The following is a 27,552-nucleotide window of genomic DNA, read 5'->3' as shown; positions in this document are numbered from 1 at the left end:
TTCTAGGAGAGCGGAAGACAAGACAGGATTAAGACTTAAGAAAATTAAACACTTTTCCCCATAATGGAAATCCCTGATATGGCTTCGGTGAGTTAATAATTTTTCTTTCAAGTGTTTTACGATAGTATAAGAAATGAATGTGTCTGTTTAATACCAGTTAGGTATTACAGATGTGAACAGTTATAAATTAGAATTCATAAACATTAGCATATTGTAGTTTTTAAGAACAATTTTGAGGGCTTGATACACAATTGCAGGTGCACATACAGTAGACCACACACAAGTATTTGCAAATGTATCCACATTTCTTAACATACCAATATTCAACATTATATGTATTGCATTAAATAACTTTTTTTTTTAATTCCTAAAAGTGAATACAGTAGATGAAAATAAAAACATTCTCTACTGGTAATGCAGATGTATCTGAAATCTTGCTGCTAACAGGATTTTACATTGTTTGTTTATTGCCAATGATGAATCTCTAATGATTGCTCAGTCAGTGCAGTGAAACTTTAGCATTAAACTCAAACGTTTTCTATTCTGCAGCTGAAACTGCAGAGTCGTCCAGAGATGTTTGATTTTGAGGGTATTTCTATGACACACTTTTTCACTGACAACTGGGAAAAGTTGAAAAACTTTCAAGCAAGACCTGATGACATTCTTATCGCCACTTATCCCAAAGCAGGTGAGACTAATGCATGAAGTTTTTCTTTAATTTAATTTGGCCAGTATGCTGACTTGACTCCTAATAGCTTACTATTACTATTAAGTTAACCATTAGTTAACACTATGAAACAGGATCATGTATTGTCTATCCAAACTGGTCTTTAAAACACTTATTTTAAAACTCTATTTCCATTGTATTACCAGGTACCACATGGGTTTCTTATATACTGGACCTTCTGTATTTTGGTAATGATGATCTAGAGCGTCAGACTTCCCAGCCCATCTATATGAGAATCCCATTCCTGGAGTCATGCTTTCAAGAGTTCTCAACAGGTCAGAAACTTACTATTCAGTAAAGTCAATCATTTTATTTAACTACATTTTAAACAAGTGAAAATATAGCTGCAAGCAGCGATGACAGGCTCAAGCCCCAGCGCAACCCCCCCGGTTTACACTATGCTGATTTACTGCAGCCAACTGGTGCCACCATAACTGTGAACCACAAGGTTTATATAAACAAAAGCATTTTTTAAGTGACAATCGTTTTTCAAACAATCCATAATAGCCGACTTCCTGTTGGGCCGGTGTGTTAGTGTGCGAAAGTTGTTTGGCCCGATGAGATCCATAAGTGTAAGAAGTTTGGTTACTGTAGTTGAAAAGTGGTGTGCTATACAGAGCCAACCCTAACCTTAACTAACCCTTAAAGTCCCCCGGTGGTGAAAATCCAGCTTTTAATGTTGTTTATATGTCTATGTGGTGTATTTAATATGCTTTAAGACAAACAATGTGTAAGTTCATAAGTCGACAGCATTGCTGAGTATTTTCTCCTTAAAACTGCAGTGAACCAAAGACAGTCTCAAAAACACGGTTTGAAATCGCTGGTGTTTCTGACGTCACAAAAGACCTTGTAACCAATCAGATCAACGTGTGATCGTCAACCAGTGGATCTCTGAGCTGAGGGAGTGAGTGGAGGCGGGGCTCATTTGCATATTCATAGAACCGGGTATACTAAATGAGGCAAGGGTGTAGAGTTACATTCAAGCTATTTTAAGGCATGAAGACATTTTTTTCAAGGAAAAAAAAGCTTAAATATGTCATTTTGGTGATCAAAGATGAGTTTTAAGGGATTAAATGATGGACTACAGGGAAGGCTATAACAGTTGTGTGTTGTCTTTCAATGTGCCTTTCAATTCCTTGCCTCTTGGCCCCCAAGTTAGATCTTCGCAATTATCCCGGTTTCTTAGATAATGTTTATTTTATTGGCATTTTAGCCAAATTTCCTGATCCATGGGCTTTTGACCTTTGAATAAGTAAAAACTCCAAATACTTTAATTTGATTGTCCACTTTAGACATTCTACTAAAGCAGCAGCCATATCACCCTGTAGCTGGACTGTTCAGTACCTGGGGTGTGTTTCCCGTACAACGCCGTAACTCGCTGCTTCACTATCACAGTACGATGCATCGTTGAAGAAATCAACTAGCTAGTCACGACTGTTTCCCCAAACCATATTGTCGCAAAGTGGTCATTCAACCACGTTGGTTTATGGCGTCACACACGTGTTGGAGTAATAACTTCTTTTAATGAAACTGTTTGAGATCGAATTAACGCTAGATGTTTTGATATAAATTACAGACACGGCATCTGAGGGTTATTTTGCTTTATTTCCAGATTCACTCATATGCTCGTTCTTACAGTAGAGCACTTTCGCACATGCGCACTCTTCAAAAACGGTGCTTTAAATCTCTTGACAAGCTAAAAGACGTAAATTACATTTGTACATATTTAGACCTGACTCTGAAAGTAGGAGTAAATTAGTTCCTCCAAAAAGAGTTCCTAGAACTTCAATCGTTCCTAGTTCCTGTGGTGCGAACACGCCAAAATCCGGGAACTTCCGCCAATAGTTCTAGGAACTATGAAAAGGTTCCTCCGGTGCCCCTTATAGCCTACTGTAACAAGCACTGTCCTTTAGGTAAGACGTTAAACCGAGGTCCTGACTCTCTGTGGTCATAAAAAATCCCAGGATATCCTTGAAAAAAAGAGTAGGGGTTTAACCCCGGCATCCTGGCCAAATTTGCCAATTGGCCTCTATCCATCATGGCCTCCTAATCATCCCCATATACTGATGGGCTTCATAACTCTGTCTCCTCTTCACCAGTAAGCTGGTGTGTGTGTGTGTGTGTGTGTGTGTGTGTGTGTGTGTGTGTGTGTGTGTGTGTGTGTGTGTGTGTGTGTGTGTGTTCTGGTGCGATATGGCTGCCGTCGCATCATCCAGGTGGTGCTGCACATTGGGGGTGGTTGAGTATTTTCCCCCCTTCCATGTAAAGCCCTGCTTTGAGTGCAGAGAAAAGTAACTTATTATTATTATATAAGTAACTTTGCACCTACATGTCAAGCAATCATTAGAGAATTAGTAGACTGTCTAAGCCTAACAGTCTACTACAGTCCATACACTAATGGGAGTTAGTTGACATGTAGTTGCAAAGTTAAATACCGGTATAGTTAGATTCTTTCAACTTTGCACCTTTTCATCTGTTCCTTGATTGCTGGAATGTAAAATGTTGGAATGTAAATTATAAATTGTTTATAAAAGGCCTCAAATGGGTTTTGGCATAACCTAAATGATAATGACACTTAATACAACATGTAATTATCAGTTACAGGGACAGAAATGGCTGATAATCTTCCCACCTCTCCTCGTCTCATCAAAACTCACTTACCTGTTCAGTTTGTACCCAAGTCCTTCTGGGAGCAGAACTCAAGGGTAAATACTGCGGGTCTTTTGACTGCTAGAATAGATGATAAATATAATCATATCTGCCAAAATCTGACATTTTATTTGGATATTGTCTTCATTTAGATTTAAAAGATGAGATTTTGAAACTGCATTTTCAATAAATCTGATCAATGAGAGGCTTGATTACGCCTTGAGGTTTCTAATCATTTATATTTTCAAGCAACTAATTTAAAACTTGAGTTCTCTGTAAAGAAGAAATGTTGCTATGTAGTGCTATCAAAATATTACTCTGTTTTGGTGAGTGTCAACAAAGCCTTAACCAGTGGGCCACTTTAAATACTATCCACTCTATAGACAAATTGACAAATGGCAGGTGTGTGTGAAACCTGTTTGTAAATAGTCACTATGCAAGGAATTACGTTTGGTCCCGCTGGTGGAACAGAAATTACTCACTGCAGCTTTAATAAAGTGAAGTAGCTGTAATGAATGTAATGAAATTGTAACTCTCTGAAAAGTATTGCATAATACAACATAGCAAGTCTTGTGCTATGCTATAATATATATATTTTTTTCTTTCACTTATTCCAGATTGTGTATGTAGCACGTAATGCAAAAGACAATGCCGTTTCCTATTTTCATTTTGATCGAATGAACAGGGTACAGCCTGACCCGGGAGATTGGAACAGCTTTATAGAGAAATTCATGAAAGGGAAAAGTAAGTAATCAATCACGGCTTGGGTGCAATCTATCATTTTAATATCTTGATTAAAAAGGATGTTATGAATCTAACATTGAGAATGTACATATGTTTCATTTCTTAATTACAACCCCTACATTATTAATCAAGAACTTTGTCTTGGAGATTTTGTTTTTAACATCAGTAATGTCCCGCCAGATGTGTTTGGGCCTTGGTATGATCATGTCAGCGGATGGTGGGAGAAAAAACAGACATATTCAAAACTACTGTACTTGTTCTATGAAGATTTGGTTGAAGTAAGTTAAATTCACAAAGTGACAATTTTATAAAGTGTAAAATCAGTGTTAAATGTGTCTAAAGTGTGTATTTTCCTGGTCTTTTCAGGACACTGGACGTGAGGTGGAACGTTTGAGCTCCTTCTTGGGTTTGTCCACCTCAGTCGAAGAAAGGGAGAAAATAACAAAAGGGGTTCAGTTTGATGCCATGAAACAGAACAACATGACCAACCATGTCAACCTCCCTTTCATGGACTTCAAGATCTCACCCTTCATGAGGAAAGGTTAATAAATCGCTGAATCATCTAATTATCTCCTTCTGAGTTCTGACCTTTGACTTGCTTTTCTCTTCTTGTTATTTGTGTTCCAAAAGGTAAAGTCGGAGACTGGAAATGTCACTTCACAGTGGCACAAAATGAACAGTTTGACGAGGTCTACAAACAGAAGATGAAGAAAACCACTGTCAGATTCCGCACCGAGATTTAATATTTCAGTTCTAGATCTTGCACCAGAATCAGGTTAATCTCTGCTCTTCTGTTTTAACTTAGAGCAGTGGTTCTCAACCTTTTTTGGTATGTAGTTTAATTGTAGTTTAAATGTAGTTTAATTGTCTTCCCTGAATTTTAATGTTGATTTATTATTCTGTGTTTATTATAATTAAGCCTATTATTATATTTACACTATCATTCAAATATTTAGGGTCAGTACAATTCTTTTTATTTTCATATTAAACTGATACTGATACTCATTCCGCAAGGATTCCTTAAGTTGATTCAATAATAAATGTAATAATTGGATTTACAAAGTTTTTTTTAAGAATCGTTGGTGATTTTTCGGTGCTGTGGCCTTTGGCAATGTTGAGTTTCCTTTAAAATCTTATCTGACATACACTGCTGCCCCAAAGGTTAAAAAGACTTTTTCTGTTTCGGATATATCCATATGGAAGTTTTACAGATACGTTTTCAGTTTGTTCTTCCTTTCCTAATACTCTTCCAATATACTATTATCCCTTAGTTTTAGAAGATGTCCTGTTTTTTAAGACTATATTGAATCCCCAGTTGTCTTACCTCGTGAACATGGTAATGTTGGTGGGAAACTATCACATTGACACACCTCCCCTACCGCTCTCCCTACAGACATCACCTCAACCAACCCCTGCCTCTCCTTCTCCTACTTCTACTTTTGAGTGAGAGTTCTTCTCCAGGCGCACACTCCGAGTCCAGACCTGGGGTGTGTTTCCCGAAAGCATCATTAGCCAACTATGTTTGCAAGTTCCGTCGTTATCAGCAGTGCAACGAGTCGTTTTCTCAAAACGTACTCAGTTACTAACGTAACCTCGGTTCCCTGAGAGTAGGGAACAATTATTGCGTAGCTAATATGCAGTGGGGAAACTCCTATCCTCGAGAATATTGAAGCCTATATTTTAAAATGCAGTGCAGCTGCACAGCAAGCACAGTAGAGTGTCTAGCTCGCCCATTGGCTGTGCTGCAGCAACTGCACATCCTATGGCGAAGCGGCTCAGATGCGCAAACCAATAAGGCAGCTTCGCGCCTAAGCACGTCAGAGACCGCCAGAATGGGCTCGGCTTATGGCTGTATAAACCCACCACTAGCATCAGGTTAAATCGACTGAAGCAAAAAAAAAAAACCCTGACAGATTGCAATAGTGTGGCAGTCTACGCAATACTCATTCCCTACTCGCAGGGAACCGAGGTAACGTTAGCAACTGAGTACGTTCCCTTACGAGAATGGTCACTTTGTATTGCATAGCTAAAACGCAGTGGGGACCCAATGTAAAACTCTGCACTAATAGCGACTGACTCTGTCCCAACTGGAGCCTAGGGCAACAACCCGAGGTTCACAGTAAGACACAAGCCATTATAAAAGCTCCCAACAAGAATATGAATGGGGACCGGACCTGAGTTGGGACCTGAGGAGCACCTGAGGTCAGGTTCGCTCTTATAAACAGTATTACTTCCTAGGACAGACTTGTGCTTATGGACAGTAAATCGTGTTAGACTGAAAGACCGGACGACCATCGGGTCTACTTATCATATGGAGAGGACTCGAGGTACTTCCATGTCGTAGAACCTAACAAATGTGGACGCGAGGACCAGCCGGCCGCTGCACATATGTCTTCAATTGGTACACTACTAGACCAGGCCCACGAAGAACCATGCCTCTTGTGGAGTGGGCCCTAGCGCCTATGGGACAAACCTGGCCCACCGATGCGTATGCCAGAGAGATAGCATCCACTATCCATCTCGATAGTCTCTGCTTTGTGATCGGTAACCCCTTGGTGCGGCCGCTGAAGCATACAAAGAGCTGTTCCGACTGCCTGTACGGTGTACGATTTTAAGGGCTCTGATGGAACAGAGCAAATTAGCTTCCCTGTCGTTCTCCAAGGGGGGAAGTGCTGATAATGTGATATCCTGCGCTCTGAACGGAGTTGGCAGCACTTTGGGTACGTAGCCATGTCTTGGTTTTAGGGTGACTCTGGAATCACCAACCCCAAACTCCAGGCAGGAATGGCTCATGGAGAGTACCTGCAAGCCGCCCACTCACTTTACTGATGCCAGGGCCAATAGGAGAGCAGTTTTCAGTGAAAGTGGCTTAAGGTCAACCGACTGAAGCGGTTCAAATGGGGCACGCTTCAGGGCCCCAAGGACCGTGGAGAGGTCCCATGCCCGAGGGGGATTCATCCTCCTAGGCCCCTTGAGGAAGCTAACAACGAGGTCGCTTTTCCCTAATGACTGGCCAGCCACAGGAGCAAGGTAGGCTGCTATGGCCGCCACATACACTTTGAGCGTGGATGGGGTGCGTCCCATGTCCAAAAGCTCTTGCAGGTAGGAGAGTACCACTGATACCTTGCATGACTGGGGTTCGAGGTCTCTAGCTGTGCACCAGCTGGTGAACACCGACCACTTCAGAGCATAGAGGCGCCTCGTAGACGGTGCTCTAGCCTCAGTGATAGTATTGAAGACCCTCTCTGGGAGGACCCAGGATACCCAATGAGGGGCCACACATGAAGGGCCCACAAGTCGGGGCGAGGATGCCAAATCGACCCGTTTGCGTGCGTGAAGAGATCCTTCCTCATTGGCATATGCCAGGGGGCTTTGTTCAGCATCTGCACCAGCTCTGGGAACCATACCTGGGTCTTCCAGAGGGGGGCTACTAGGAGGACTGAGCATCTGCTGTCCCTGATCCACTCAATGACCTGAGGAATCATCAAGACAGGAGGGAACGCATAGAGCGGGCGTCTGGGCCAGGGATGGGCCAGTGTGTCCCTGTTCTTTGAAAAGAACATTGTGCAGTGAGAGTTGCTCTCTGAGGCAAAAAGGTCGACCTCTGCCCTGCCGAACACAATCCAGATCAGACGGACCATCTGTGGGTTGAGAGACCACTTGCCGGGGGGAGTGTTGTCTCGAGTCAGCATGTCCGCACCCAGATTTTGGATGCCCGGGATGTGAGCAGCTCTCAGGGAACGACATGTTGTCCGTGCGGACCAAGACGTTTCAGCCAGTGCTGAAACGGCGTTTCAGTCAGTGCTGTAGGGGGCGCATATGCAGTAATCCCAGTTGGAGTACCGACGATGCCGCGGCCATGAGGCCCAAAAGCCTCTGAAACTTTTTGAGGGGTGTGTGCGCACATGCCCTGAAGGAAGCTACTAGCCGTTGGATAGAGAGAGCTAGCTCTGGCGTGAGCCGGGCTCTCATCTGTGTCGAGTCGATAACTGTGCTCAGAAAGGTTACGTTCTGTCTGGGTGACAGTCTGCGCTTGGAAAATTTGATCCTGAGCCCGAGGCATTCCAAATGACAGAGGAGCCAGGATCTGTGTGTCAATAATTTAGTCTTCGACTGGGCCATGATGAGCCAGTCGTCGAGATTCAGCACGCGCACTCCCTGTTGTCTCAGGGGAGAAAGCGCTGCGTCCATGTACTTCGTAAATGTATGGGGTGCTAGAGACAGGCCAAATGGTAGGACCGTGTATTGATAAGCCTGCCCCTCGAAGGCGAATCTCAAGAATGGCCTGTGATGGGGCATTATCTGAATATGAAAATAGGCGTCTTTCAGATCCACTGTGAAAAACCAATCACCTGGGCGAACTTGCGCGAGGATTTGTTTGGTAGTTAGCATTCTGAATGGCCATCTCATGAGGGCTCTTTTCAGATGTCTCAGGTCTAAAATTGGCCTGGTGCCGCCATCCTTCTTTGGTACAAGGAAGTAACAACTGTAAAAACCTGATTTTGCTTTTTCAGCGCGGGGGGAACTTTCTCTATCGCCCCTTTTGCTAGCAGGTTTAGCATTTCAGTGCGAAGCACGTGCATCACGTTGCTTCTCACCGAAGTCTTGACGACCGCCTGAAAGCGCGGGGGTCTGCGAGCGAATTGGAGCGAGTAACCACGCTTTATAGTGTTCATTACCCAATTTGACACTTCGGGGATGGCTTGCCAGGCCTCGGCTCGTGTTGCTAAGGGTTGAATGAAAATCAGGGATGGGTTGCCTAGCATAGGGGGAACTATTTCCCGTGTGTTGTGTTTTGTACTCTCTACTGGGCTGGCTCGCCAGGCCTCGCCCCAACTGGACAGAGATAGAGTGACAACTGGGGGTGGGCCGCCTAGTGAAGGGGGACCGGTTACCCGGGTGTTGTGGGTGTTGTGTGTTTGAAACATACTCTTTTTGTGCTTTATTTGGGTCGCTGTAAAAACAGCGTTTGTTTGTAGGGGCGCGTGCAGTGCAACGGGCCCATTGACTAAAATAAAAAAATCTCCAGCTGCTTGGGCTAAACAGGGAGCTGGGAGATTTAAGTGAGCTCTTTTCGAGGCTGGTCCGGCCGCGGCGAGACTTAGACCCTCTCTGTTTTCTCCTGTTGCTAGGAGGTCTTCGGAGGCTCAGGGTTAAACACAATCCTGGGTCGGGGGCCCTTGTGCTGTGGGTGTGGATGGGGCCTAGCTGCCACAAACCCTCCGTCCAGTCGGCTTCTAGTAGGCTCCTCGGGTGAGGCCCACTCGAGCCCAAGGTCCGACACGGCCGCGGTGAGGTGCGAAGCATCCCCGAGTCCGAGTAAGTCCTGGCCACACTAGCACTCGACTGGGAGAGGAGGGCGGGGTCAACTGAGCCCGACCACTCTTCTTCGGACGCAGCAATGGAGAGGCTGTCGACGTGCCATTCGTCCGATCCACCGAAGGAGACGAGACCCGCCGCTCGTTGGGAGGGGCGCTGGTCCGCCTGAGTGAACAGGACCGGTGAAGGGGATTGTGACGGAGAAAGCGAGGCACGCAGGGACGTGGCCGGCGTGGGCTCGCTTATTTCCATGTGCTCGGGCTGCCATTGGCTGCGGCGTTTCTTCCGCGGCTGAAGTAGGGCGGGGAAAGGAAGAGCGGGTGAAGCAGTGTTGCCGTCTTAACCGCGTCCGCAGCATGGAGATGGGCAAACTCTCGCACCAAAAGCAGCTTCCGGCAGAGAGTGCAGCTTCAGCGTGGGCGGCTCCCAGGCACATGGCGCACTCCGTGTGCCCGTCCGCCTCGTGCAGAAGGGATCAAAACCAAACCAAAACAAAAAAGCTTGTTGAATTGCACTAATTGAAAAAAAAATATATGCATTGCATTAACCGTGCTTGCATTGTATTTTTAGGGCTTGCATTTTTCGGGGTTGAAATTCAAAATGGTTGTATATTTAAGCTGTGAATATTTCAATTCAAAACATTTCACACACATTTTCAATTCAATAATCCATATTCACCTTTCAGATTTCACTTCCAAAATATTAATTCTGTTTAAAACCTATAATATTCGACAAGAAAACTTTATTTCGCTTTACAAATTCTTTTCCACAAATTCAGTGGTTCAAATTCGACAGAAAATTCGACACTTCACACCTGGGAACTGCAGGAATAGCAGTAGATTACCGATTCATAATCTCCATCAGCTGTTAGCCGAGCTCACCAGCAGGAGGTACAAGCGGCTGTTGAAGACCTGAGCAACGAGTAGAGAGAATCAAGTCAAGTCACCTTTATTTATATATAGCGCTTTTTACAATACAGATTGTTTCAAAGATGCTTTACTGAGATAACAGGAAAATAATGCAACAAAGTTTGTTTCTAGAAGAAACCAGATTCATAGTCCATCTTAAGTAAGTTCAGTGATGGTTAATTTTTGTTGTAAAAACGTGATTAATTTAGTTCATTTGTATAGCCTATCTAGCTGTTCTGGAGAAAACCGTGATGTCATCGTCCAGCTCAGTTCAGTTCTCTCATAATGGTGTCAATGCAGGCAGATCAATAATATTGTTAAATATAAAATGTCCCCAACTAAGCAAGCCAAAAGCTGATGGCGACAAAGCCGAAAAAGGGACAACTCCATCAGTGACAGAATGGGGGAAAAAACCTTGGGAGAACCCAGGCTGAGTCGCTCAGTTCTCCTCTGGCCAACGAGCGAACAGTGTACATGATTCAGGCAGCATTATAGGTCAGAGCTCAGATTGATTTGAAACAATCAGAATATTATCCCGTTCCATCTGGTTTAAGATCGGAGTCACGCCGGTATGGAGAAGGGTTTGTTGAGGATCAGTGCCGATGGCTGTCGTGTCGATGAGGCCGTACAGGGGAGAGTCTTCACACAATCTCTGCTGACACTTCAGGGCTGCGTTGTGGTCGTGTCTAGGATTAGGTCCACCATCTGATCTGGATATCAGAGTCATTCATTTCATTTACAAAAAATGGATTACAGAAATGGAGCAAGCGGTAAGTATTTGCATTGATACCAGGGCGAGGATATATATGGAAAAGCTAATTAAGACACAAAAGCTGTGTTTATGTTGAATTCAATAATAATTAGGGCGTACTAGCTATGTTGAAGTGCCTTCTCTGTTCTCATTGTTTCTGTGTTCTCTTCCAGTTTGTTTTCTGTCTCTCCTTGTTGTCATATTAGTTGTTATAGTTACCGTCATTGAACACTCCTGCAGTTATTTATTCTGTGTATTTTAGGTCTTGGTTTTCATTATTTGATTGTGTTAAACTGTCAAATAAAATAAATTGACTCAACTGCTGGAAAGGTGTCATGTATATTTTAAAAGGTTTTCCCTAAATTTTGAAATGGTCAGGAATTTGTTGATGTACCTTTGAAGTGTGGAAGAAATATTAATGTTTCAACATTTACTTGGTGCATCAGATGGCAACATTTTTTTATGGTGACAACATTGTTTCAATGATTTCCTGGCTTGCTATCTGGGAAGATATTTGCAGAATGCAAAGAGACAGACAAGAAAGAAGCCCCAAGTCTTCTGAAACAACCAATTGTATATGCTGTGTTTATGTGACAGGAAGGAACTAGGGAAAGTACTTATTCAAATTCTTGGTACTTTTGCAATCATTTAAGGATGCACTCAAGACAAGATGTACCTAGCATATCTGATTAGCTCACAATGTTCTTGTAATAGCGATCTTGCGTTATCTCATGTCTGCAGAGGGGAAAATAGTTGTACTTTGATACCATGGCATATTTTGCAAGCAAGTCTGAAGGAAAATAAACTCAAAAGAAATTAATAACATGTACAGGGAAAATCATGTGACAAGGCATGAAATGGATCTAGAATTTATAAAGAAAAGAATAAGATTCATAACTAGGAAAATTTAAATAAATGAACTAAAGACATCAATAAAAGGAATACATTTTTAATAAATTCAAATACGAACAATTTCGCATACATCAATAATATATATATATATATATATATATATAAATATATATATATATTAGATCTCAGTGGCTAAGCAGTTTAGATCATGTGTTCCTCCTTGCCCTTGCTACATCACGGACGGGGATACACACATGGGATCAGAGCATGGACAGTCAGATCTCGAGCGGGTTGACTGTATACATTATGATTGTCTTCCGATGAAGAACTGCCTGGCCCTCTTTGAGGAGAGTGGTCCGGTCTGCGCCCCTCGTGGTTCGGGTCCCTTGGTGGTTCACATCATGGGGGTCACAGATGGAGCTGGCAGAGGAGCTTGAGACGGGTATGCCCATTTCTCAGCTTTCATCTGCTGGCTTCAGCACTTTCACTCTGGACCTGGAAGCACGTTCTGCGGTTTCTTCCGCCCCGAGTGAAGGCCTGATGTTGGCTTTCTCCAGTTCTGAGGAAGTGGGTATCGTCACCATCAAGGCAGGGGAACTTGAGGAGTCGTCAACTCTATCCCCTGCTGATGAGAAGCTAGTGGAGGTTGTGACTCATGCCATTGCCAGATTTAACATCGACTGGCCAGCCGAAAAGCAGAAAGTGCATCAGAGAAGCTAGACGAGTGTTTCCTGCCAAGTAAATCACAGTCGGGCCTACCATTTTTCCAGACCTCCACAGCAAGGTGTCAAGGTTCTGGAATAGGCCATTTTCTGCTAGTGTCTTTAGTCCCATGGTCTCTAACTAGTCTTTGATCATGGGGCTGAATGAGCACGGGAATCGGGCAATGCCCAAGGTTGAAGAGACGCTTACGAGTAATCTCACCCCTGAGGATGCTTTGTCCCTTAAGGCCCCGGACATTGCCCATGAAGCCCTGCAGAACAACGTCTTTGGTGGTCAAAACTTATGAGGTGGCAGGTCAGGCGGGTGCATGTCTGCATACAATAGGGATCTTGCAGGCATAACATGCTGACCGTCTGAGACCGGGACCTGGATGAAGGCGAGGGTGTGGGACTCGACGTAGTAAAAGAGTTGTGTCGAGCCACAGACCGGGCTACCAAGGCAAGGCAAGTTTATTTATACAGCACATTTCATACACAATGGTAATTTAAAGTGCTTTACATAGAAGTAATTAAAATAATCAAAAGAAATAAGAACAGTTTAGAATAAAAAGGAAATAAAATACATTGCAAACAGTCGGACGAACAGTGGCACAGTGCTCATTCAGTAAATGCACAGCTAAACAGATGTGTTTTGAGTCTGGATTTGAATTTTGACTGTAGGAGCACATCTTATATCCTCTGGTAGGTAGTTCCAGCTGCGGCTGGCATAATAGCTAAAAGCAGACTCACTATGCTTTGAGTAAACCCTTGGTATTTCTAGCTGATGTGATTGTAATGATCTGGGCCCGGTTCCCCTATAACGCTCACTTTTAGTGCGCTAAGAAGACTCGAAAGATATATCTTACCAAAGTTGTTTATGTTCCTAAGTGTGTTCCCCGAAGTGTCCCTTCGGAAGCTTCTTAACACGCTGCCTCTTACGTTCGACGTTACAAAGGCGCTCTCCCAAGTGACCGTGCTGAATTAGTTGGCATCGATTGCTCAGGAATCGATTTTCCACTTCACGCGAAGGTGCATTACGGCGTTAAGAAAGACAACACGGTCTATGCAAATGAAACATTCCTCAAATTATTCCAGTAACATTTATTTTAACATAGTTTAAGTTATCAGAAAAATGTAGACTATTAATTAAATTGTCAAACTGTCAGTAATATGTTCACACGATATGTTGTGACGGGTAGACGAACCGGGTATCCCTCGCTAATCATCCACCCTCCTTATCCCGTTGTGCCACTTGTGCCGCTTCTTGACATGGGTTTAACGACAATCAAATTATGTAATACACTTTTATATTAATGGTAAGGTACTTTACAATCAGAAATGATTGGCAAGCAGCTGCAGTTACTTCTGTTTAATGCGGTATTGATTGCCATTGCTTAAAGGCTTAAGGGCTTAAAGCAAAATCCCGCCGCGTTAGCTCCATAATGAGTTGTCTTGGGAGGCGAAATTTTTTTAATATAGCCACGTCAGGCAAAATGTCAAAAGGGCTTAAGTTTTGCCGAATTAAAAAATTGACATGGATTAAACGCGGCCGGCGCCGTCTTTGATTCAATACAAGGACACGTTGGATCGCTGCCATAGTTGGTCGCTTACTGGACACCACCATGCCCCAGGCCCGCATTAATGCACAGGCTTACTGGGGCTGCCCCAGGGCCTATGAAGACAAGGGGCCTATCATAAGCCAAAAAAAAAATCACATTGTTTTGTAATTTGTCGAATTTTCTGTCAATCACTTGATATTCATGTTTTTGGCTGCTGATTGATCCAATTTACAAGTGACCCACGTGGGAAGCATGATATGACAGCCTATCAGAATGTAGAGAAACAGTTGCGTCATCTTCTCTAGTCTATTCAAATTTATGCTAGTCACAGAGGCTGATGATAGCTATCAAAATGTTGAGGAACAAAAGTTTGAGAGTGGTGCTCATAAACGATAAATATCGCGACAAAAAGAAAACAGTGTGAAGGAATTGTTAAAAAAGATTCCAAAGCTAACAGGATTTTTTAAACCTGCAAATGAAGGTGAGTCGAGCTCATTAAGCGGAGCACCGATCGATGAACAGTGGAGAGGACAAGCAAACAGGCGGGCAGTGTTAATTTCGTTGACGAATAATTTGCGTAATTATTTTCGTCAACAAAATTTTTTCACAGACGAAAACGAGACGATACGGTCCCGACCATAGACTGTAAAAAAAGGTCCCGACCCGAAGCGTGCAGCCCTGGCCTGCACATATAGACAGACAGCGCGCGAGGACTGAATTGAGCTCTCTTTCGCGTCTGAATGGACAAATACACACAACATTATGTCTAAATGTCCGTTTTAGAGAGTATTCACGTAAACACAGTCGGTTATGTCTTTACAGAATGTACAGTTGTGAGAATAGAGGGAATGCATTAACGTCACTTCCCCGCCGGAACACGCCCCCCTCAGCGGGACTGAGTGGCAGAAGAGCTGCTGCGTGACTGGAGTTAATAGGGGAAACTGCGTTAACGCGAGTAAAACAAACTATTATCAGTTTAAACTAAAAGTTGGACTCGATATAGTGTTCCTTACAACTTATCAAAGATCCAGTGATCCATGGATATTGACATGCAGCCAGGAATCGTGTTTCCTGACATTTATATGTGCCTGATTTCGACGCCGGGGAAATAAATGAAGACAATTTGCCTGTAAACGTTTTATATAAATACAATATATATAGGTCTAAATCCGAGTGATCACTTACATTAATGTTATACTGTATATCATCATATCGTCCAGCCCTAAAACTTGTATAGTTTTTTGTCAGTGTTTATTTAAAAACATCCAATTATGCAGAATATAGTCTGTTCTGTAGCTTTTTGCAGTCTGTAAAAATATACAGTACCTCAGATTTCTGGTCAAATCTAGTTGTACAGTCAATCGCAAAGCTCTTTCCCGTTTTAGATGTGTTTTGTGTGATTTTCACGGCGTTCACGCTGAAAACAAATGCTGCCGCTCAGTCTTTTTGCCACTTGTGGGCGTGACCGCATTCACTCCGGCCGACGGTGACGTCATGCGCATACCCTCTATATTGGATGTGCATCAGTGTAATTGGATCTGCGCACTCGGTCTTAAAGTGACAGTGCGTAATAAACCTAATGCCGTCTATACACTTAATATTAATCAAACAACAAAATAAAAAGAGAAAATCATTCACTGCTCTTTAATAGCTTTAATATGGATTAATTATACTTAAATTATACAAATAAATATGTCTGCTTGAAAGAATAAAGAATGATGTATGTAAGTTAAAGACTGCATAATCATTAATTGAAAAAAAAAGGGACTGTTCTACTTTAGGAGAAGAAGTGTTTTTATTTAATTTTAAGATATTATGTTATGTCACCGTGCTAAATCTGTGTCTGTACAGTATTGCATGTTCAAACTTTAAAAATTATTTATATTAACAGGTTAATAGATGTTTTCTATGGGAATATATAATGGGTTTGGAAATTTTAGAGAAATTCTAAATTAATGCATTAGGATTTCACTAAACCCATTCGATTTTAGTAGACTAAATCTACTGTAAATTTAGTCGACTAAAATCTTATTGTATTTCGTCGACTAAAACTAGACTATTTACTGCTTTCCAGTATAGCCTGTGCTGTGGAGGTTTTACATTGCTGTTGTTGTGGATTTTTTTATGGAATACTGTTTTCGTTAGGCTATATCTCCCCGAGAGAAACTTATTTCTGCTTTTGTTGTATTGACAAACGTGATCATTAGACTTTTTTTTTTATTGTGGGCCTACAAAACCTCTCAGCCCCAGGGCCTAACGGCAGGTTAATGCGGGCATGTGCTTACCCATTTATAGATCTGCTATCCCCGTGTGTTTTTGGGTGCAGTGGTTTCCAGCGAGCTCATTGCTTAAGTGTGTACTTGGGTTCGTTGCAGCACTGAGAGCCTAGAGACTGTGGAGTTCGCGTCAGAGAAGATGTTTGGTTTTCCCTCACCCATCCAGCTCCACTGGGATTGAATGCCATGTTGCAAATGTGGCCGAGGCTATGTCTATGTACATTTCTCCTAGGCTTCCAAGTAAAGAATAAGCAAATGTTGAGGCTATCTCTGTGGCATAAGAGGTGTCTGACCTTTCTTAGCCTCTGGTTGTAAAGGCCCACTCTACTAGAAGTATGGCAGCATCTAAGGTTTTACTGTCAGGAGTTTTTCTCCAAAAGGTGTGTGCTGCGGCGGACTGGATTTAGACTCTATTCCAGGGTCTCGAGTGTTTGTGTCTTAAACTGTGCTCCGAGGGATTCACATTAGGATTTAGAAAAGGAATCCCCTTAAAAGGGAATAATCTCGGTAACAACTGCTAGAAACCTCCAGGCAAGTGTGTTTTAGCAGGTTGGAGCTAAACTCTGCAGGACATTGACCCACCAGCTGCAGGATTAGACATCCCTGTCAGAGGAACACAGTGTTACCACAGCATACAAGATGTTCCCTCAGTAAAGACAAAGTGCACACTGACAAACCACAGTTAGTTAAAAAATACTAAAAAAAATGACCAAATAGGGTTTGAGGCAATGTTGAGTTCTCTTCTGGAATGCTAAAGAAGACACATTTAATATTACTAGGGGTTTTTTCTTCTTCTCAGGGACGTTTCTTTCCTTTGGGGAGGGCAGTTTGAACATGTGTAACATGTTTTTTAAGGCTGAATGCAAAGCACAGAGAAAAGGGTGGGGATAAACTCAAGAGAATATCAATGACAGCGCTGAATAGTATTTAAATAGAAGTCCTGTTTGCATTTAGAGGAACACAAGAAAGCTGTCTAGGAGAGTGGAAGACAAGACAGGATTAAGACTTAAGAAAATTAAAACACTTTTTTCCCCCATAATGGTCAGTGAGTATGAATAATTCTCTTTGAAGTATTTTATGATAGTATAAAAATGAAATTGTCTGTTTAATACCAGTTAAAGTATTGGCAAGTTATAAATTAGAATTCATATACATTAGCACATTGTAGTTTTAAAAAGAACAATTGCAGGTGCACTGTAACATAGAGTAGACCACTGTAGACACACAACAAGTATTTACTAATTTATCCAATTATAATGGCTTATCAGTGGAATACCCTAACCAATATTCAAAATTATATGTATTGCATTAAATAAATAAAAAAATACTCCTAAAAGTTCCTAAAAACATACTCTACTGGTGGTGCAAATGTATCTGAAATCTTGCTGTGAACAGGATTTTACATTGTTTTTATATCGCCAGTGATGAATCTCTTATGATTGCTCAGTTAGTGCAGTGAAACTTCAGCATTAAACTCAAACGTTTTCTATTCTGCAGCTGAAACTGCAGAGTCGACCAGAGATGTTTGATTTTGAGGGTATTTCTATGACTCACTTTTTCACTGACAACTGGGAAAAGTTGAAAAATTTTCAAGCAAGACCTGATGACATTCTTATCGCCACTTATCCCAAAGCAGGTGAGACTAATGCATGAAGTTTTACTTTAATTTAATTTGGCTATAGCATGCTGACTTGATCCTTAATTGCTTACTGTTAACTTAACCATTAGATAACACTATGAAACAGGACCATGTATTGTCTTTCCTTACTGACCTTTAAAACACTTATTTTAAAACTCCCTTTCCATTGTATTACTAGGTACCACATGGGTTTCTTATATACTGGACCTTCTGTATTTTGGTAATGATGATCTAGAGCGTCAGACTTCCAAGCCCATCTATATGAGAATCCCATGCCTGGAAGCATGCTTTCAAGAGTTTTCAACAGGTCAGAAACTTACAATTCAGTGACGTCAATCATTTTATTGCTACATTTTAAACTTAAATGAAATTATTTGATTATTTTATGAAAAAATAAATGTAAAATCATGAAGTTATGAAACACTAAAATATTTTTTAGATGTTTACTGGTACAGGTTATTTATACGTATCATAGTGTATTTGATTGTTTAAAGATTGTTCAATCTTTGTGTGAGTTGAGGGTAAGTTAGGCTTGATTTGATGTAATGTCAAGCATTTGCATTTTGGGACATGGTGAATGTTTGAAGGCTAAACTACATTTGCTCCCTTGATCAAAATCAATGGGTTGAGGGTCTGTCAGCAGAAATGAAGTGAAACAGACTTCCAAAATGGTTAGAGCTTAGGGAAGTTAACAAATGTGTGTTTAAAGTGAAGTTGAAGGCAGTCATAGTCCTCAATGATGGAGATCATGCAATACATTAATACAGAAATCAAGGCAGTACAAGAAACAAAAGGAGGACAGACAACGGGAGAGCTTAAAGTCTTCACAATTAAAATAAGAAACAAAACTTACAATGTTACAGACAACAACCTAGGGTAGCTTTTATGTACCCTTCAAGGCTACCAAATTTAGAATTGGTACATGTCTACTGCAGAGCAATTGATCATATATAACTGGAGTATAAGCGCCTGGACATGACGACAACGCAGTCCTAAAGTGTCAACTAGTCTCTCCCCTTTGAAGGCCTCCTTCCCTTTACCTCTGTACAGATAAATGTATAAAATATAGCTGCAAGCAGCTTGGGTTGAATTCATGGCTGCCGCTGGAGAATTTAGTTGTGTATATTCTGCTATCGTGTGTGTTATAGAAGATATAGACAGCGCATTAATTTTGCGCATTAATTTTAAAAGAGGAACAGATAACCGCGATCAAGGCATTTGTCGATGGGAAAGATGTGTTTGCCATCCTTCCTACGGGATTCGGAAAAAGTTTAATCTATCAACTTTAATCTATCGCTCAACATACGTCACTTACTCCGTTGCTCTGATTGGTTCTATGTCTATCAAATTGAGTGCAGAGGCCTTTTATTTCCTGGTTCGGTTGACACACGCCCCATAATCACAGCCCAATGGAGCAGTATCAGACTCACATTTTGACTAGAATCTGAGTATGACGACGTCAGGCTAATTTTAATCACAAAACTGTATTGAATTCAATGGCAATTTCACGTTTTGTTCTATTAAAGCACCAAGAATTGACACAATCCCACAGTTTTTTTCATGTGTCCTCGGAGTGAGCCCATACACGTGTGTGTCAAATTTGGTGAAATTATCTCATTTTGTTTTGGAGTTATAGACATTTATATGCATAAACGCGTAAAAAATGACCCATACATGACTGTTTTTCATTTTTTTCATGCCACTTACTATTAATATTTTGACATTTGGGCATTGGTGCATAGCCAATGACCTATGTTTCCAAACTTCTGACGGTGGTTTCGTCTCGATCAGTCAAACGGTTTTGAAGATATTGGCAAATGTTTTTTAAGCGCTAAATCACAACGCTACACAAACCGTAAGGCGAAACCAAGCATGGGTGGTATCGTTGGACTCGGCAAGGATTCAGGAACCCAAGGAGATGACTCCCATGAAAATCAGTCAACCACACCCAGAGTTATAAGCATTTGAAAATGTAACTTTACCAATAGGTGGCGCTGGTTCGAAACTTCTCAGGTTCCTTAAGGGCATCATACTGATGACCCATACCGAGTTTCGTAACGATACGTTCATACATTCGTAAAAAACAGCATTTTGGTACAAAATTCAAAATGGCCAACGCCTAAAATGGTCGATATGGAAAAAATGGATATCAGTCGACTCGGCATGACGTCCTGAATCTAACGAGACCACTTTTATGACTTTTGGACAAACCGTTCAGGAGTTATAATTAAAAATAGCAATTTTTCATATCTCCTGACCAATAGGTGGCGCTGCGCCGAAACGCTGCATGTAGACTCAGATCATGCTTGTGATAACGTACCAAGTTTGGTCTGAATACGATAAAGCGTTGCGGACATACAGCCTTTCGTCTGTTTTCGGAAGCGCTACGTAAAATTAGTTTCCGCGGTATTCGAGAAACGTTTGACGAATTGACATGAATTCCATAACTGGCATGGTCTGGAGATGTTCTGGATCAATTTTCGTGAAAATCGGAGCATCGGCCTAGGGGGAGTTTGAAAAAGTAAGTTTTTCAAAAAATTCAAAATGGCGGACACATTTTCATGACTTAAAATGACGTCATAGTATGCAATCGAATCAGCTTGAGCAAAGGAATCAGTGGAAAAAGAATTTTGTTTCTAGCCCTTATGATTATAAAGTTATTAGTATAAACATGAGTGAAACTTTGGACAGTTGGTGGCGCTAGTGGGATTGATTTAGAGACTCCAAATTTGCTATGGTGACAGTTCAGACTGTGTTCTATCTGCGTGCCAAATTTCATAACTAATTTCATAACTTTCCCGCAAGCGGTTCTATGGGCTGCCATAGACGCCCAGTCGGAAGAAGAAGAAGAAGAAGAAGAAGAACCGGAACAATTACAATAGATACCCGCACCTTCGGTGCTTGGCCCCTAATAAAAGGCTGTTCCAGAGTTTAGGAGCCAAATGTAAAAACGCTCTCCCTCCATTAGTGGACTTAGATATCCCAGGTACAACCAGAAGTCCAGAATTTTGTGATCTTAAAGAACATCATGGATTGAAGGGCGATAGAAGATTAGTTAAAAACACAGGAGCTAAACCATTTAGGGCCTTATAAGTCAGTACCAAAACTGCAATACTTTGTAATTGATACGGAACTTAAAAGGTAACAGTGTATAGATGATAAAGTTATATTGATTATATGTTCGTGACCTTGTAAGAACTCTAGCATTTTGGACTTATTGTAGCTTGTAGAAGGTTGTTTTTGTAACATACGACCCTACATCAATGCTAGGGATGTAACGATATTGACGATATCGCGCTATCGCGGTGGTAAACGTGTCTCGATATCGTCGTGGTTGGGTTACAATATTAAAAGGACAGGTGTCCGTCACAAAGCAAGAGGAATAAACACAGTCCCGCGGATCACAAACTTCCAAGATGCCGTCTGCAAGTGTGTTTATTGTCTGCAACAAATCGCAGAAATCAAGGGAGAAGAGAAATGTAGATGAACTGCTGCGCTTGTGACAGGGCGCATGTTTACCTGAACGAGCAGAGAGAGAGCGAGAGAGCGAGCCCCGGTCGCGCGCGCGCACTCTCGCTCTCTCTCTCTCTTCGGAGCCAAGCAAGCGAAAGGCTCAAAAGGTCTCAAAACTAAGCGCTGTATTGCTCTCTCTCCCTCGCAGGCTCGCACATATTAATCAAAATAAATCGACAAGATGTTTTTTTTTTCCTGACGTACATGAACGCTAAACAAGTGATATGTTGATGTGCATTTTAGCATTGCTAATATTCCTGTGTTTTCGTCTCGTTCGGGATCCGTTTGAAGCTGAATGCATCACCTGAAAAGCTGGCACGTAACGTTACGTGTCAGTGTCAAATAATGTACACATAATGAATGGCGACTGTAGAAAGTAAAAGCTGAATCCCGGACATTTTGGGTGATCTCGAAATGTGGGACTGATTGTGCAAATCAGCAATGTAACGATAGCCTAGCGTAGCAAACTAGCGATTTTTAAAAACGTTAAAAACATTTCAATAAACAACATAGTTGCAAATATATATGTACATAACTGTGTAGAGCACAAAACAAGACTGTCATAATTTTTTAATCAATCATTTAAGCCAAAAATACTTACATTTATGGGACTCTCTGGATGCCTGCCATTGTTGCCGGTTGCGCAGTGCATTCTGGGTACCCCTTGGTTTCAAGTAAGCTCGCGAAAATTCTTGGTTTTAAGGGGTGTCTACCCCTTCCCCTTAGCCCTATTATTTAGATTATCATCACAAACACTATCGTGAGCTATTTAACAATACCGTGAGCTTTTCCACAATATCGCAATAAATATCGTACCGTGAGGTCAATATCGAAATTGTATCGTACCGTGAGATTTTGATATCGTTACATCCCTAATCAATGCCTTGCCTCTTGGCCCCCAGGTTAGATCTTCACCATTGTCCAAGAATCCAGCTTGACATACTCACCATATACTCATATCATTACAAATTCTGGTAACACTTTAATTAAATGGTTCACTTTTGACATCCTACTAACTATAAGTAACTTTGTATCTACGTGTCAAGTATCAGTCAGAGTATTAGTAGACTGTCTGCTTAATATCTGCTAACACCTTATTTTGATACTACAGTCTACTAATACTCCAATGAGAGGTAGTTGGCATTGCAAAGTTATAGTGCACGTCTAAAGTAAACCATCGGAATAAAGTGTAGCCCAAATTATTTAAACATATCACCTATTCATCTATTCCTTCATTGTTGGAATGTAAATTATAAAGTGTTCCAAGGCCTCAAATGGGCTTGGGCATAACCACAATGATAATGAAACTTTAAACAACAATTAATTATCAGTTACAGGGACAGAAATGGCTGATAATCTTCCCACCTCTCCTCGTCTCATCAAAACTCACTTACCTGTTCAGTTTGTACCCAAGTCCTTCTGGGAGCAGAACTCAAGGGTAAAGTACTGCGGGTCTTTTGACTGCTAGAATAGATGATACATGTAATCATATCTGCCAAAATCTGACATTTTATTTGGATATTGTCTTCATAGTTTTCTAATTTATATTTAAAAGATGATCTTTTGAAACTGCCTTTTCAATACATGTGACCAATGAGAGGCTTGCTTGCATCTTGAGCTTTCTAATAATCCCTAATATTTCCAAGCAACTAATTTGAAGCCTGAGTTCTCTGAAAACCCTTACGAAAAAGAAGTTTATTGAAGTGTGCTATTAGAATACTTCTTTTGAACTAAAAATAAGAAAGTATACTCTCAGTCTACTTGTTATAAACTTCTCAGAAATACACTCACCGGCCACTTAATTAGGTACCCCATGCTAGTAACGGGTTGGACCCCCTTTTGCCTTCAGAACTGCCTCAATTCTTCGTGGCATAGATTCAACAAGGTGCTGGAAGCATTCCTCAGGGAGTTTGGTCCATATTGACATGATGGCATCACACAGTTGCCGCAGATTTGTCGGCTGCACATCCATGATGCGAATCTCCCGTTCCACCACATCCCAAAGATGCTCTATTGGGTTGAGATCTGGTGACTGTGGAGGCCATTTTAGTACAGTGAACTCATTGTCATGTTCAAGAAACCAATTTGAAATGATTAGAGCTTTGTGACATGGTGGAAGTAGCCATCAGAGGATGGGTACATGGTGGCCATAAAGGGATGGACATGGTCAGAAACAATGCTCAGGTAGGCCGTGGCATTTAAACGATGCCCAATTGGCACTAATGGGCCTAAAGTGTGCCAGGAAAACATCCCCCACACCATTACACCACCACCACCAGCCTGCACAGTGGTAACAAGGCATGATGGTTCCATGTTCTCATTCTGTTTACGCCAAATTCTGACTCTAACATCTGAATGTCTCAACAGAAATCGAGACTCATCAGACCAGGCAACATTTTTCCAGTCTTCAACTGTTCAATTTTGGTGAGCTCTTGCAAATTGTAGCCTCTTTTTCCTATTTGTAGTGGAGATGAGTGGTACCCGGTGGAGTCTTCTGCTGTTGTAGCCCATCCGCCTCAAGGTTGTGCGTGTTGTGGCTTCACAAATGCTTTGCTGCATACCTCGGTTGTAACGAGTGGTTATTTCAGTCACTGTTGCCCTTCTATCAGCTCGAACCAGTCTGGCCATTCTCATCTGACCTCTGGCATCAACAAGGCATTTCCGCCCACAGAACTGCCGCTCACTGGATGTTTTTTCTTTTTCGGACCATTCTCTGTAAACCCTAGAGATGGTTGTGCGTGAAAATCCCAGTAGATTAGCAGTTTCTGAAATACTCAGACCAGCCCTTCTGGGACCAACAATCATGCCACGTTCAAAGTCACTCAAATCAACTTTCTTCCCCATACTGATGCTTGGTTTGAACTGCAGGAGATTGTCTTGACCATGTCTACATGCCTAAATGCACTGAGTTGCCGCCATGTGATTGGCTGCTTAGAAATTAAGTGTTAACGAGCAGTTGGACAGGTGTACCTAATAAAGTGGCCGGTGAGTGTATACTTCATGTATTTCTCAGAAAATATACTTTAAATTGCACTAAACTATACTTGACTTATACTGAGAGAAAGGTATGAGTATATTTGGCCTACTTCTACCTATCTTTTGATTGAGACATACTTAAAAGTATAATCAAGTATACTAAGTATACTTGGCTTGTAGTTGTGTTTATACTTTTTCCCACATAGTTTACATACTGTCTTATAAACTTAAATTGTTTGAAAATATTGATTTATAAAGAAAATGTCTTGGTTACTTAAGTAACCCCCGTTCCCTGAAGGAGGGAACATGGACATTACGTTACGCCACCATTGCTGCCCCATGCAGTGCCCTGCGTAAGACTACACTCTAAAAAATGCTGGGTTGTTTCAACCCAAATTTGGGTCAAATATGGACAAACCCAAATGTTGGGTTAAAAATGTAATTCAAAAATTTACAGTTGAAAGTGAAAGTTGAAGTTGGGTTAACATTTTAAATTACATTTTTAACCCAACATTTGGGTTTGTCCATATTTGACCCAAATTTGGGTTAAAACAACCCAGCATTGTTTAGAGTGTAATAATCCCCGGCAACACTTGGGGCAGAAGATGGAAGAGGGCTTACGCAGAGAGTGTCGATCACTGCTTGACCGCATGACCCAATCAGTTCGACAATTGGATAACACTGGGAAAACGCATACGAGTGTCAGGCCTGGCATCAGGCGCTCAAAAGGGTTTGCAAAACCAGGGACTCACTGGACCAAATAAGCGCACGTACCTGGTCCATAGGAGGGGAATGGCGCAGCAAGCCGACACTGACCTGGGTCTCCGGTGTTTACTGGCTATGGGAAGCGAGTACACGGGAAGATCCCGGATGTGCCAACGCCCAAGTGGAGCTCTCAACCCGAGTGGGCAAGGCATGCCTATCCAGTGTGCTATCCTCTGCTTAGAGACAGCCTTTTCCTTCTGCTGGCCTTCGAAACAGACGAAGAGCTGGTCTGAGGTCCTAAAGCTCTGCATTCGGTTCACATACAAGCACAAAGCACGGACTGGGTCTGCCTCCTCCATGGGCAGTGCATGCAGGTTCACCACTTGGTCCCTGAAGGGGATGGTGGGAACCTTGAGCACAAATTCGGGCTGGGGTCTCAGGATCACGTGAGAGTAAGGCGGGCCAAATTCCAGGCTCGATTCGTTGACTGAAAATGCGTGCAGGTCACCCACCCTCTTGATAGAAGCCAGCACAGTCAGGAGTGCTGTCTTCATGGACATGATTTTCAACTCTGCTGACTGTAGCAGTTCAAATGGGGCACTCTGAAGTGGCAATGTGATGTGTCCGCGGCGGCGAATACTTCTATCTGTGCGGTCCCGAAGCGTTTCCATATCAGCTGGACAGCCTGGGGATGGAGTCGCCACTCTCCGGGAAGCACTGGCTGACATGAGAGCTCGTCGGCGGCACGATTAATTCATGTGAATGGCACGAAGCGACCTCAGATGCTTCTGACTCCATAGAAGGAGATGGCAGGCGAGTTGCCACATGCGACGGGAGCTTAGGCCACCCTGACGAAGTGCTAAAGCGGCTTCATATGAAGCAATCCGTGCGGCGTTACTGCGGATGCCATATGCCATACACTCCCATATGCCCCAGGAATTGTCTGTGATGAGGGAGAATCGAGACATGAAAGTACGCGTCTTTTTCATAAGGGAATAGTGTAAATGCTGTTCTGTATGGCTATCAAATATTGCTCTGTTTTGATGATTGTCAACAAAGCCTTAACCAGTGGGACACTTTAAATACTATCTACTCTATAGACAAATTGACAAATGGGAGGTGTTTGTGAAACCTGTTTGGAAATAATCACTATGCAAGGAATTACGTTTGGTACCACAGGTGGAACAGAAATTACTCACTGCAGCTTTAATAAAGTGAAGTATTCTAGTTCTGAAATTAATGTAATGAAATTGTAACTCTCTGGATAGTTTTGCATAAAACAACATAGGCCTATATCATAGCAAGTCCTGTGTTATGTCATAATATATATTTTCTTTCACTTATTCCAGATTGTGTATGTAGCACGTAATGCAAAAGACAATGCCGTTTCCTATTTTCATTTTGATCGAATGAACATGGTACAGCCTGACCCGGGAGATTGGAACAGCTTTATAGAGAAATTCATGAAAGGGAAAAGTAAGTAGATTGGGTGCAATTTATAATTTTAATGTCATGATTTCAAATTGAGAATGTACATATATTTCATTTCTTAATTACAACCCCTACATTATCAATCAAGAGCTTTGTCTTGGAGGTTTTGTTTTAACACCAGTAATGTCCCGCCAGATGTGTTTGGGCCTTGGTATGATCATGTCAGCGGATGGTGGGAGAAAAAACAGACATATTCAAACCTACTGTACTTGTTCTATGAGGATTTGGTTGAAGTAAGTTAAATTCACAAAGTGACAATTTTATCAAGTGTAAAATCGGTGTTAAATGTGTCTAAAGTGTGTATTTTCCTGGTCTTTTCAGGACACTGGACGTGAGGTGGAACGTTTGAGCTCCTTCTTAGGTTTGTCCACCTCAGTCGAAGAAAGGGAGAAAATAACAAAAGGGGTTCAGTTTGATGCCATGAAACAGAACAACATGACCAACCATGTCAACCTCCCTTTCATGGACTTCAAGATCTCACCCTTCATGAGGAAAGGTTAATAAATCGCTGAATCATCTAATTATCTCCTTCTGAGTTCTGACCTTTGACTTGCCTTTCTCTTCTTGTTATTTGTGTTCCAAAAGGTAAAGTCGGAGACTGGAAATGTCACTTCACAGTGGCACAAAATGAACAGTTTGACGAGGTCTACAAACAGAAGATGAAGAAAACCACTGTCAGATTCCGCACCGAGATTTAATATTTCAGTTCTAGATCTTGCACCAGAATCAGGTTAATCGCTGC

The 27,552-nt window shown here is 41.9% G+C and overlaps 2 protein-coding genes across 3 annotated transcripts; both read left to right on the top strand.

Moving 5' to 3' along the window:
• LOC130082162 (cytosolic sulfotransferase 3-like) lies at window positions 1-5,128 on the top strand. 2 transcript variants are annotated; one of them, XM_056246953.1, is made up of 8 exons: window positions 1-87; window positions 550-688; window positions 874-1,002; window positions 3,332-3,432; window positions 3,994-4,120; window positions 4,301-4,398; window positions 4,487-4,661; window positions 4,751-5,128. In XM_056246953.1, exons 1-8 carry the CDS (start codon window positions 64-66, stop codon window positions 4,861-4,863), a joined length of 906 nt encoding a protein of 301 aa, XP_056102928.1. In that variant the 5' UTR covers window positions 1-63; the 3' UTR covers window positions 4,864-5,128. The 2 variants fall into 2 exon arrangements, with proteins under 2 accessions (XP_056102928.1, XP_056102927.1); XM_056246952.1 differs by having other exon boundaries at window positions 3,326-3,432.
• Window positions 1-27,552, top strand: sult1st4 (sulfotransferase family 1, cytosolic sulfotransferase 4). Its single transcript, XM_056246951.1, has 8 exons — window positions 1-87; window positions 17,984-18,122; window positions 18,304-18,432; window positions 22,970-23,076; window positions 26,669-26,795; window positions 26,946-27,043; window positions 27,132-27,306; window positions 27,396-27,552. The coding sequence occupies exons 1-8, from the start codon at window positions 64-66 to the stop codon at window positions 27,506-27,508; spliced, it is 912 nt and encodes a 303-aa protein (XP_056102926.1). The 5' UTR covers window positions 1-63; the 3' UTR covers window positions 27,509-27,552.

Source organism: Rhinichthys klamathensis, unplaced genomic scaffold, assembly GCF_029890125.1.
Source record: "Rhinichthys klamathensis goyatoka isolate OS25496 unplaced genomic scaffold, OSU_Roscu_1.1 h1tg000040l_1, whole genome shotgun sequence".
Lineage (NCBI taxonomy): Eukaryota > Metazoa > Chordata > Actinopteri > Cypriniformes > Leuciscidae > Rhinichthys > Rhinichthys klamathensis.
The sequence above is the reverse complement of the archived record's forward strand: the minus strand, read 5'-3'. Positions and strand labels throughout refer to the sequence as shown.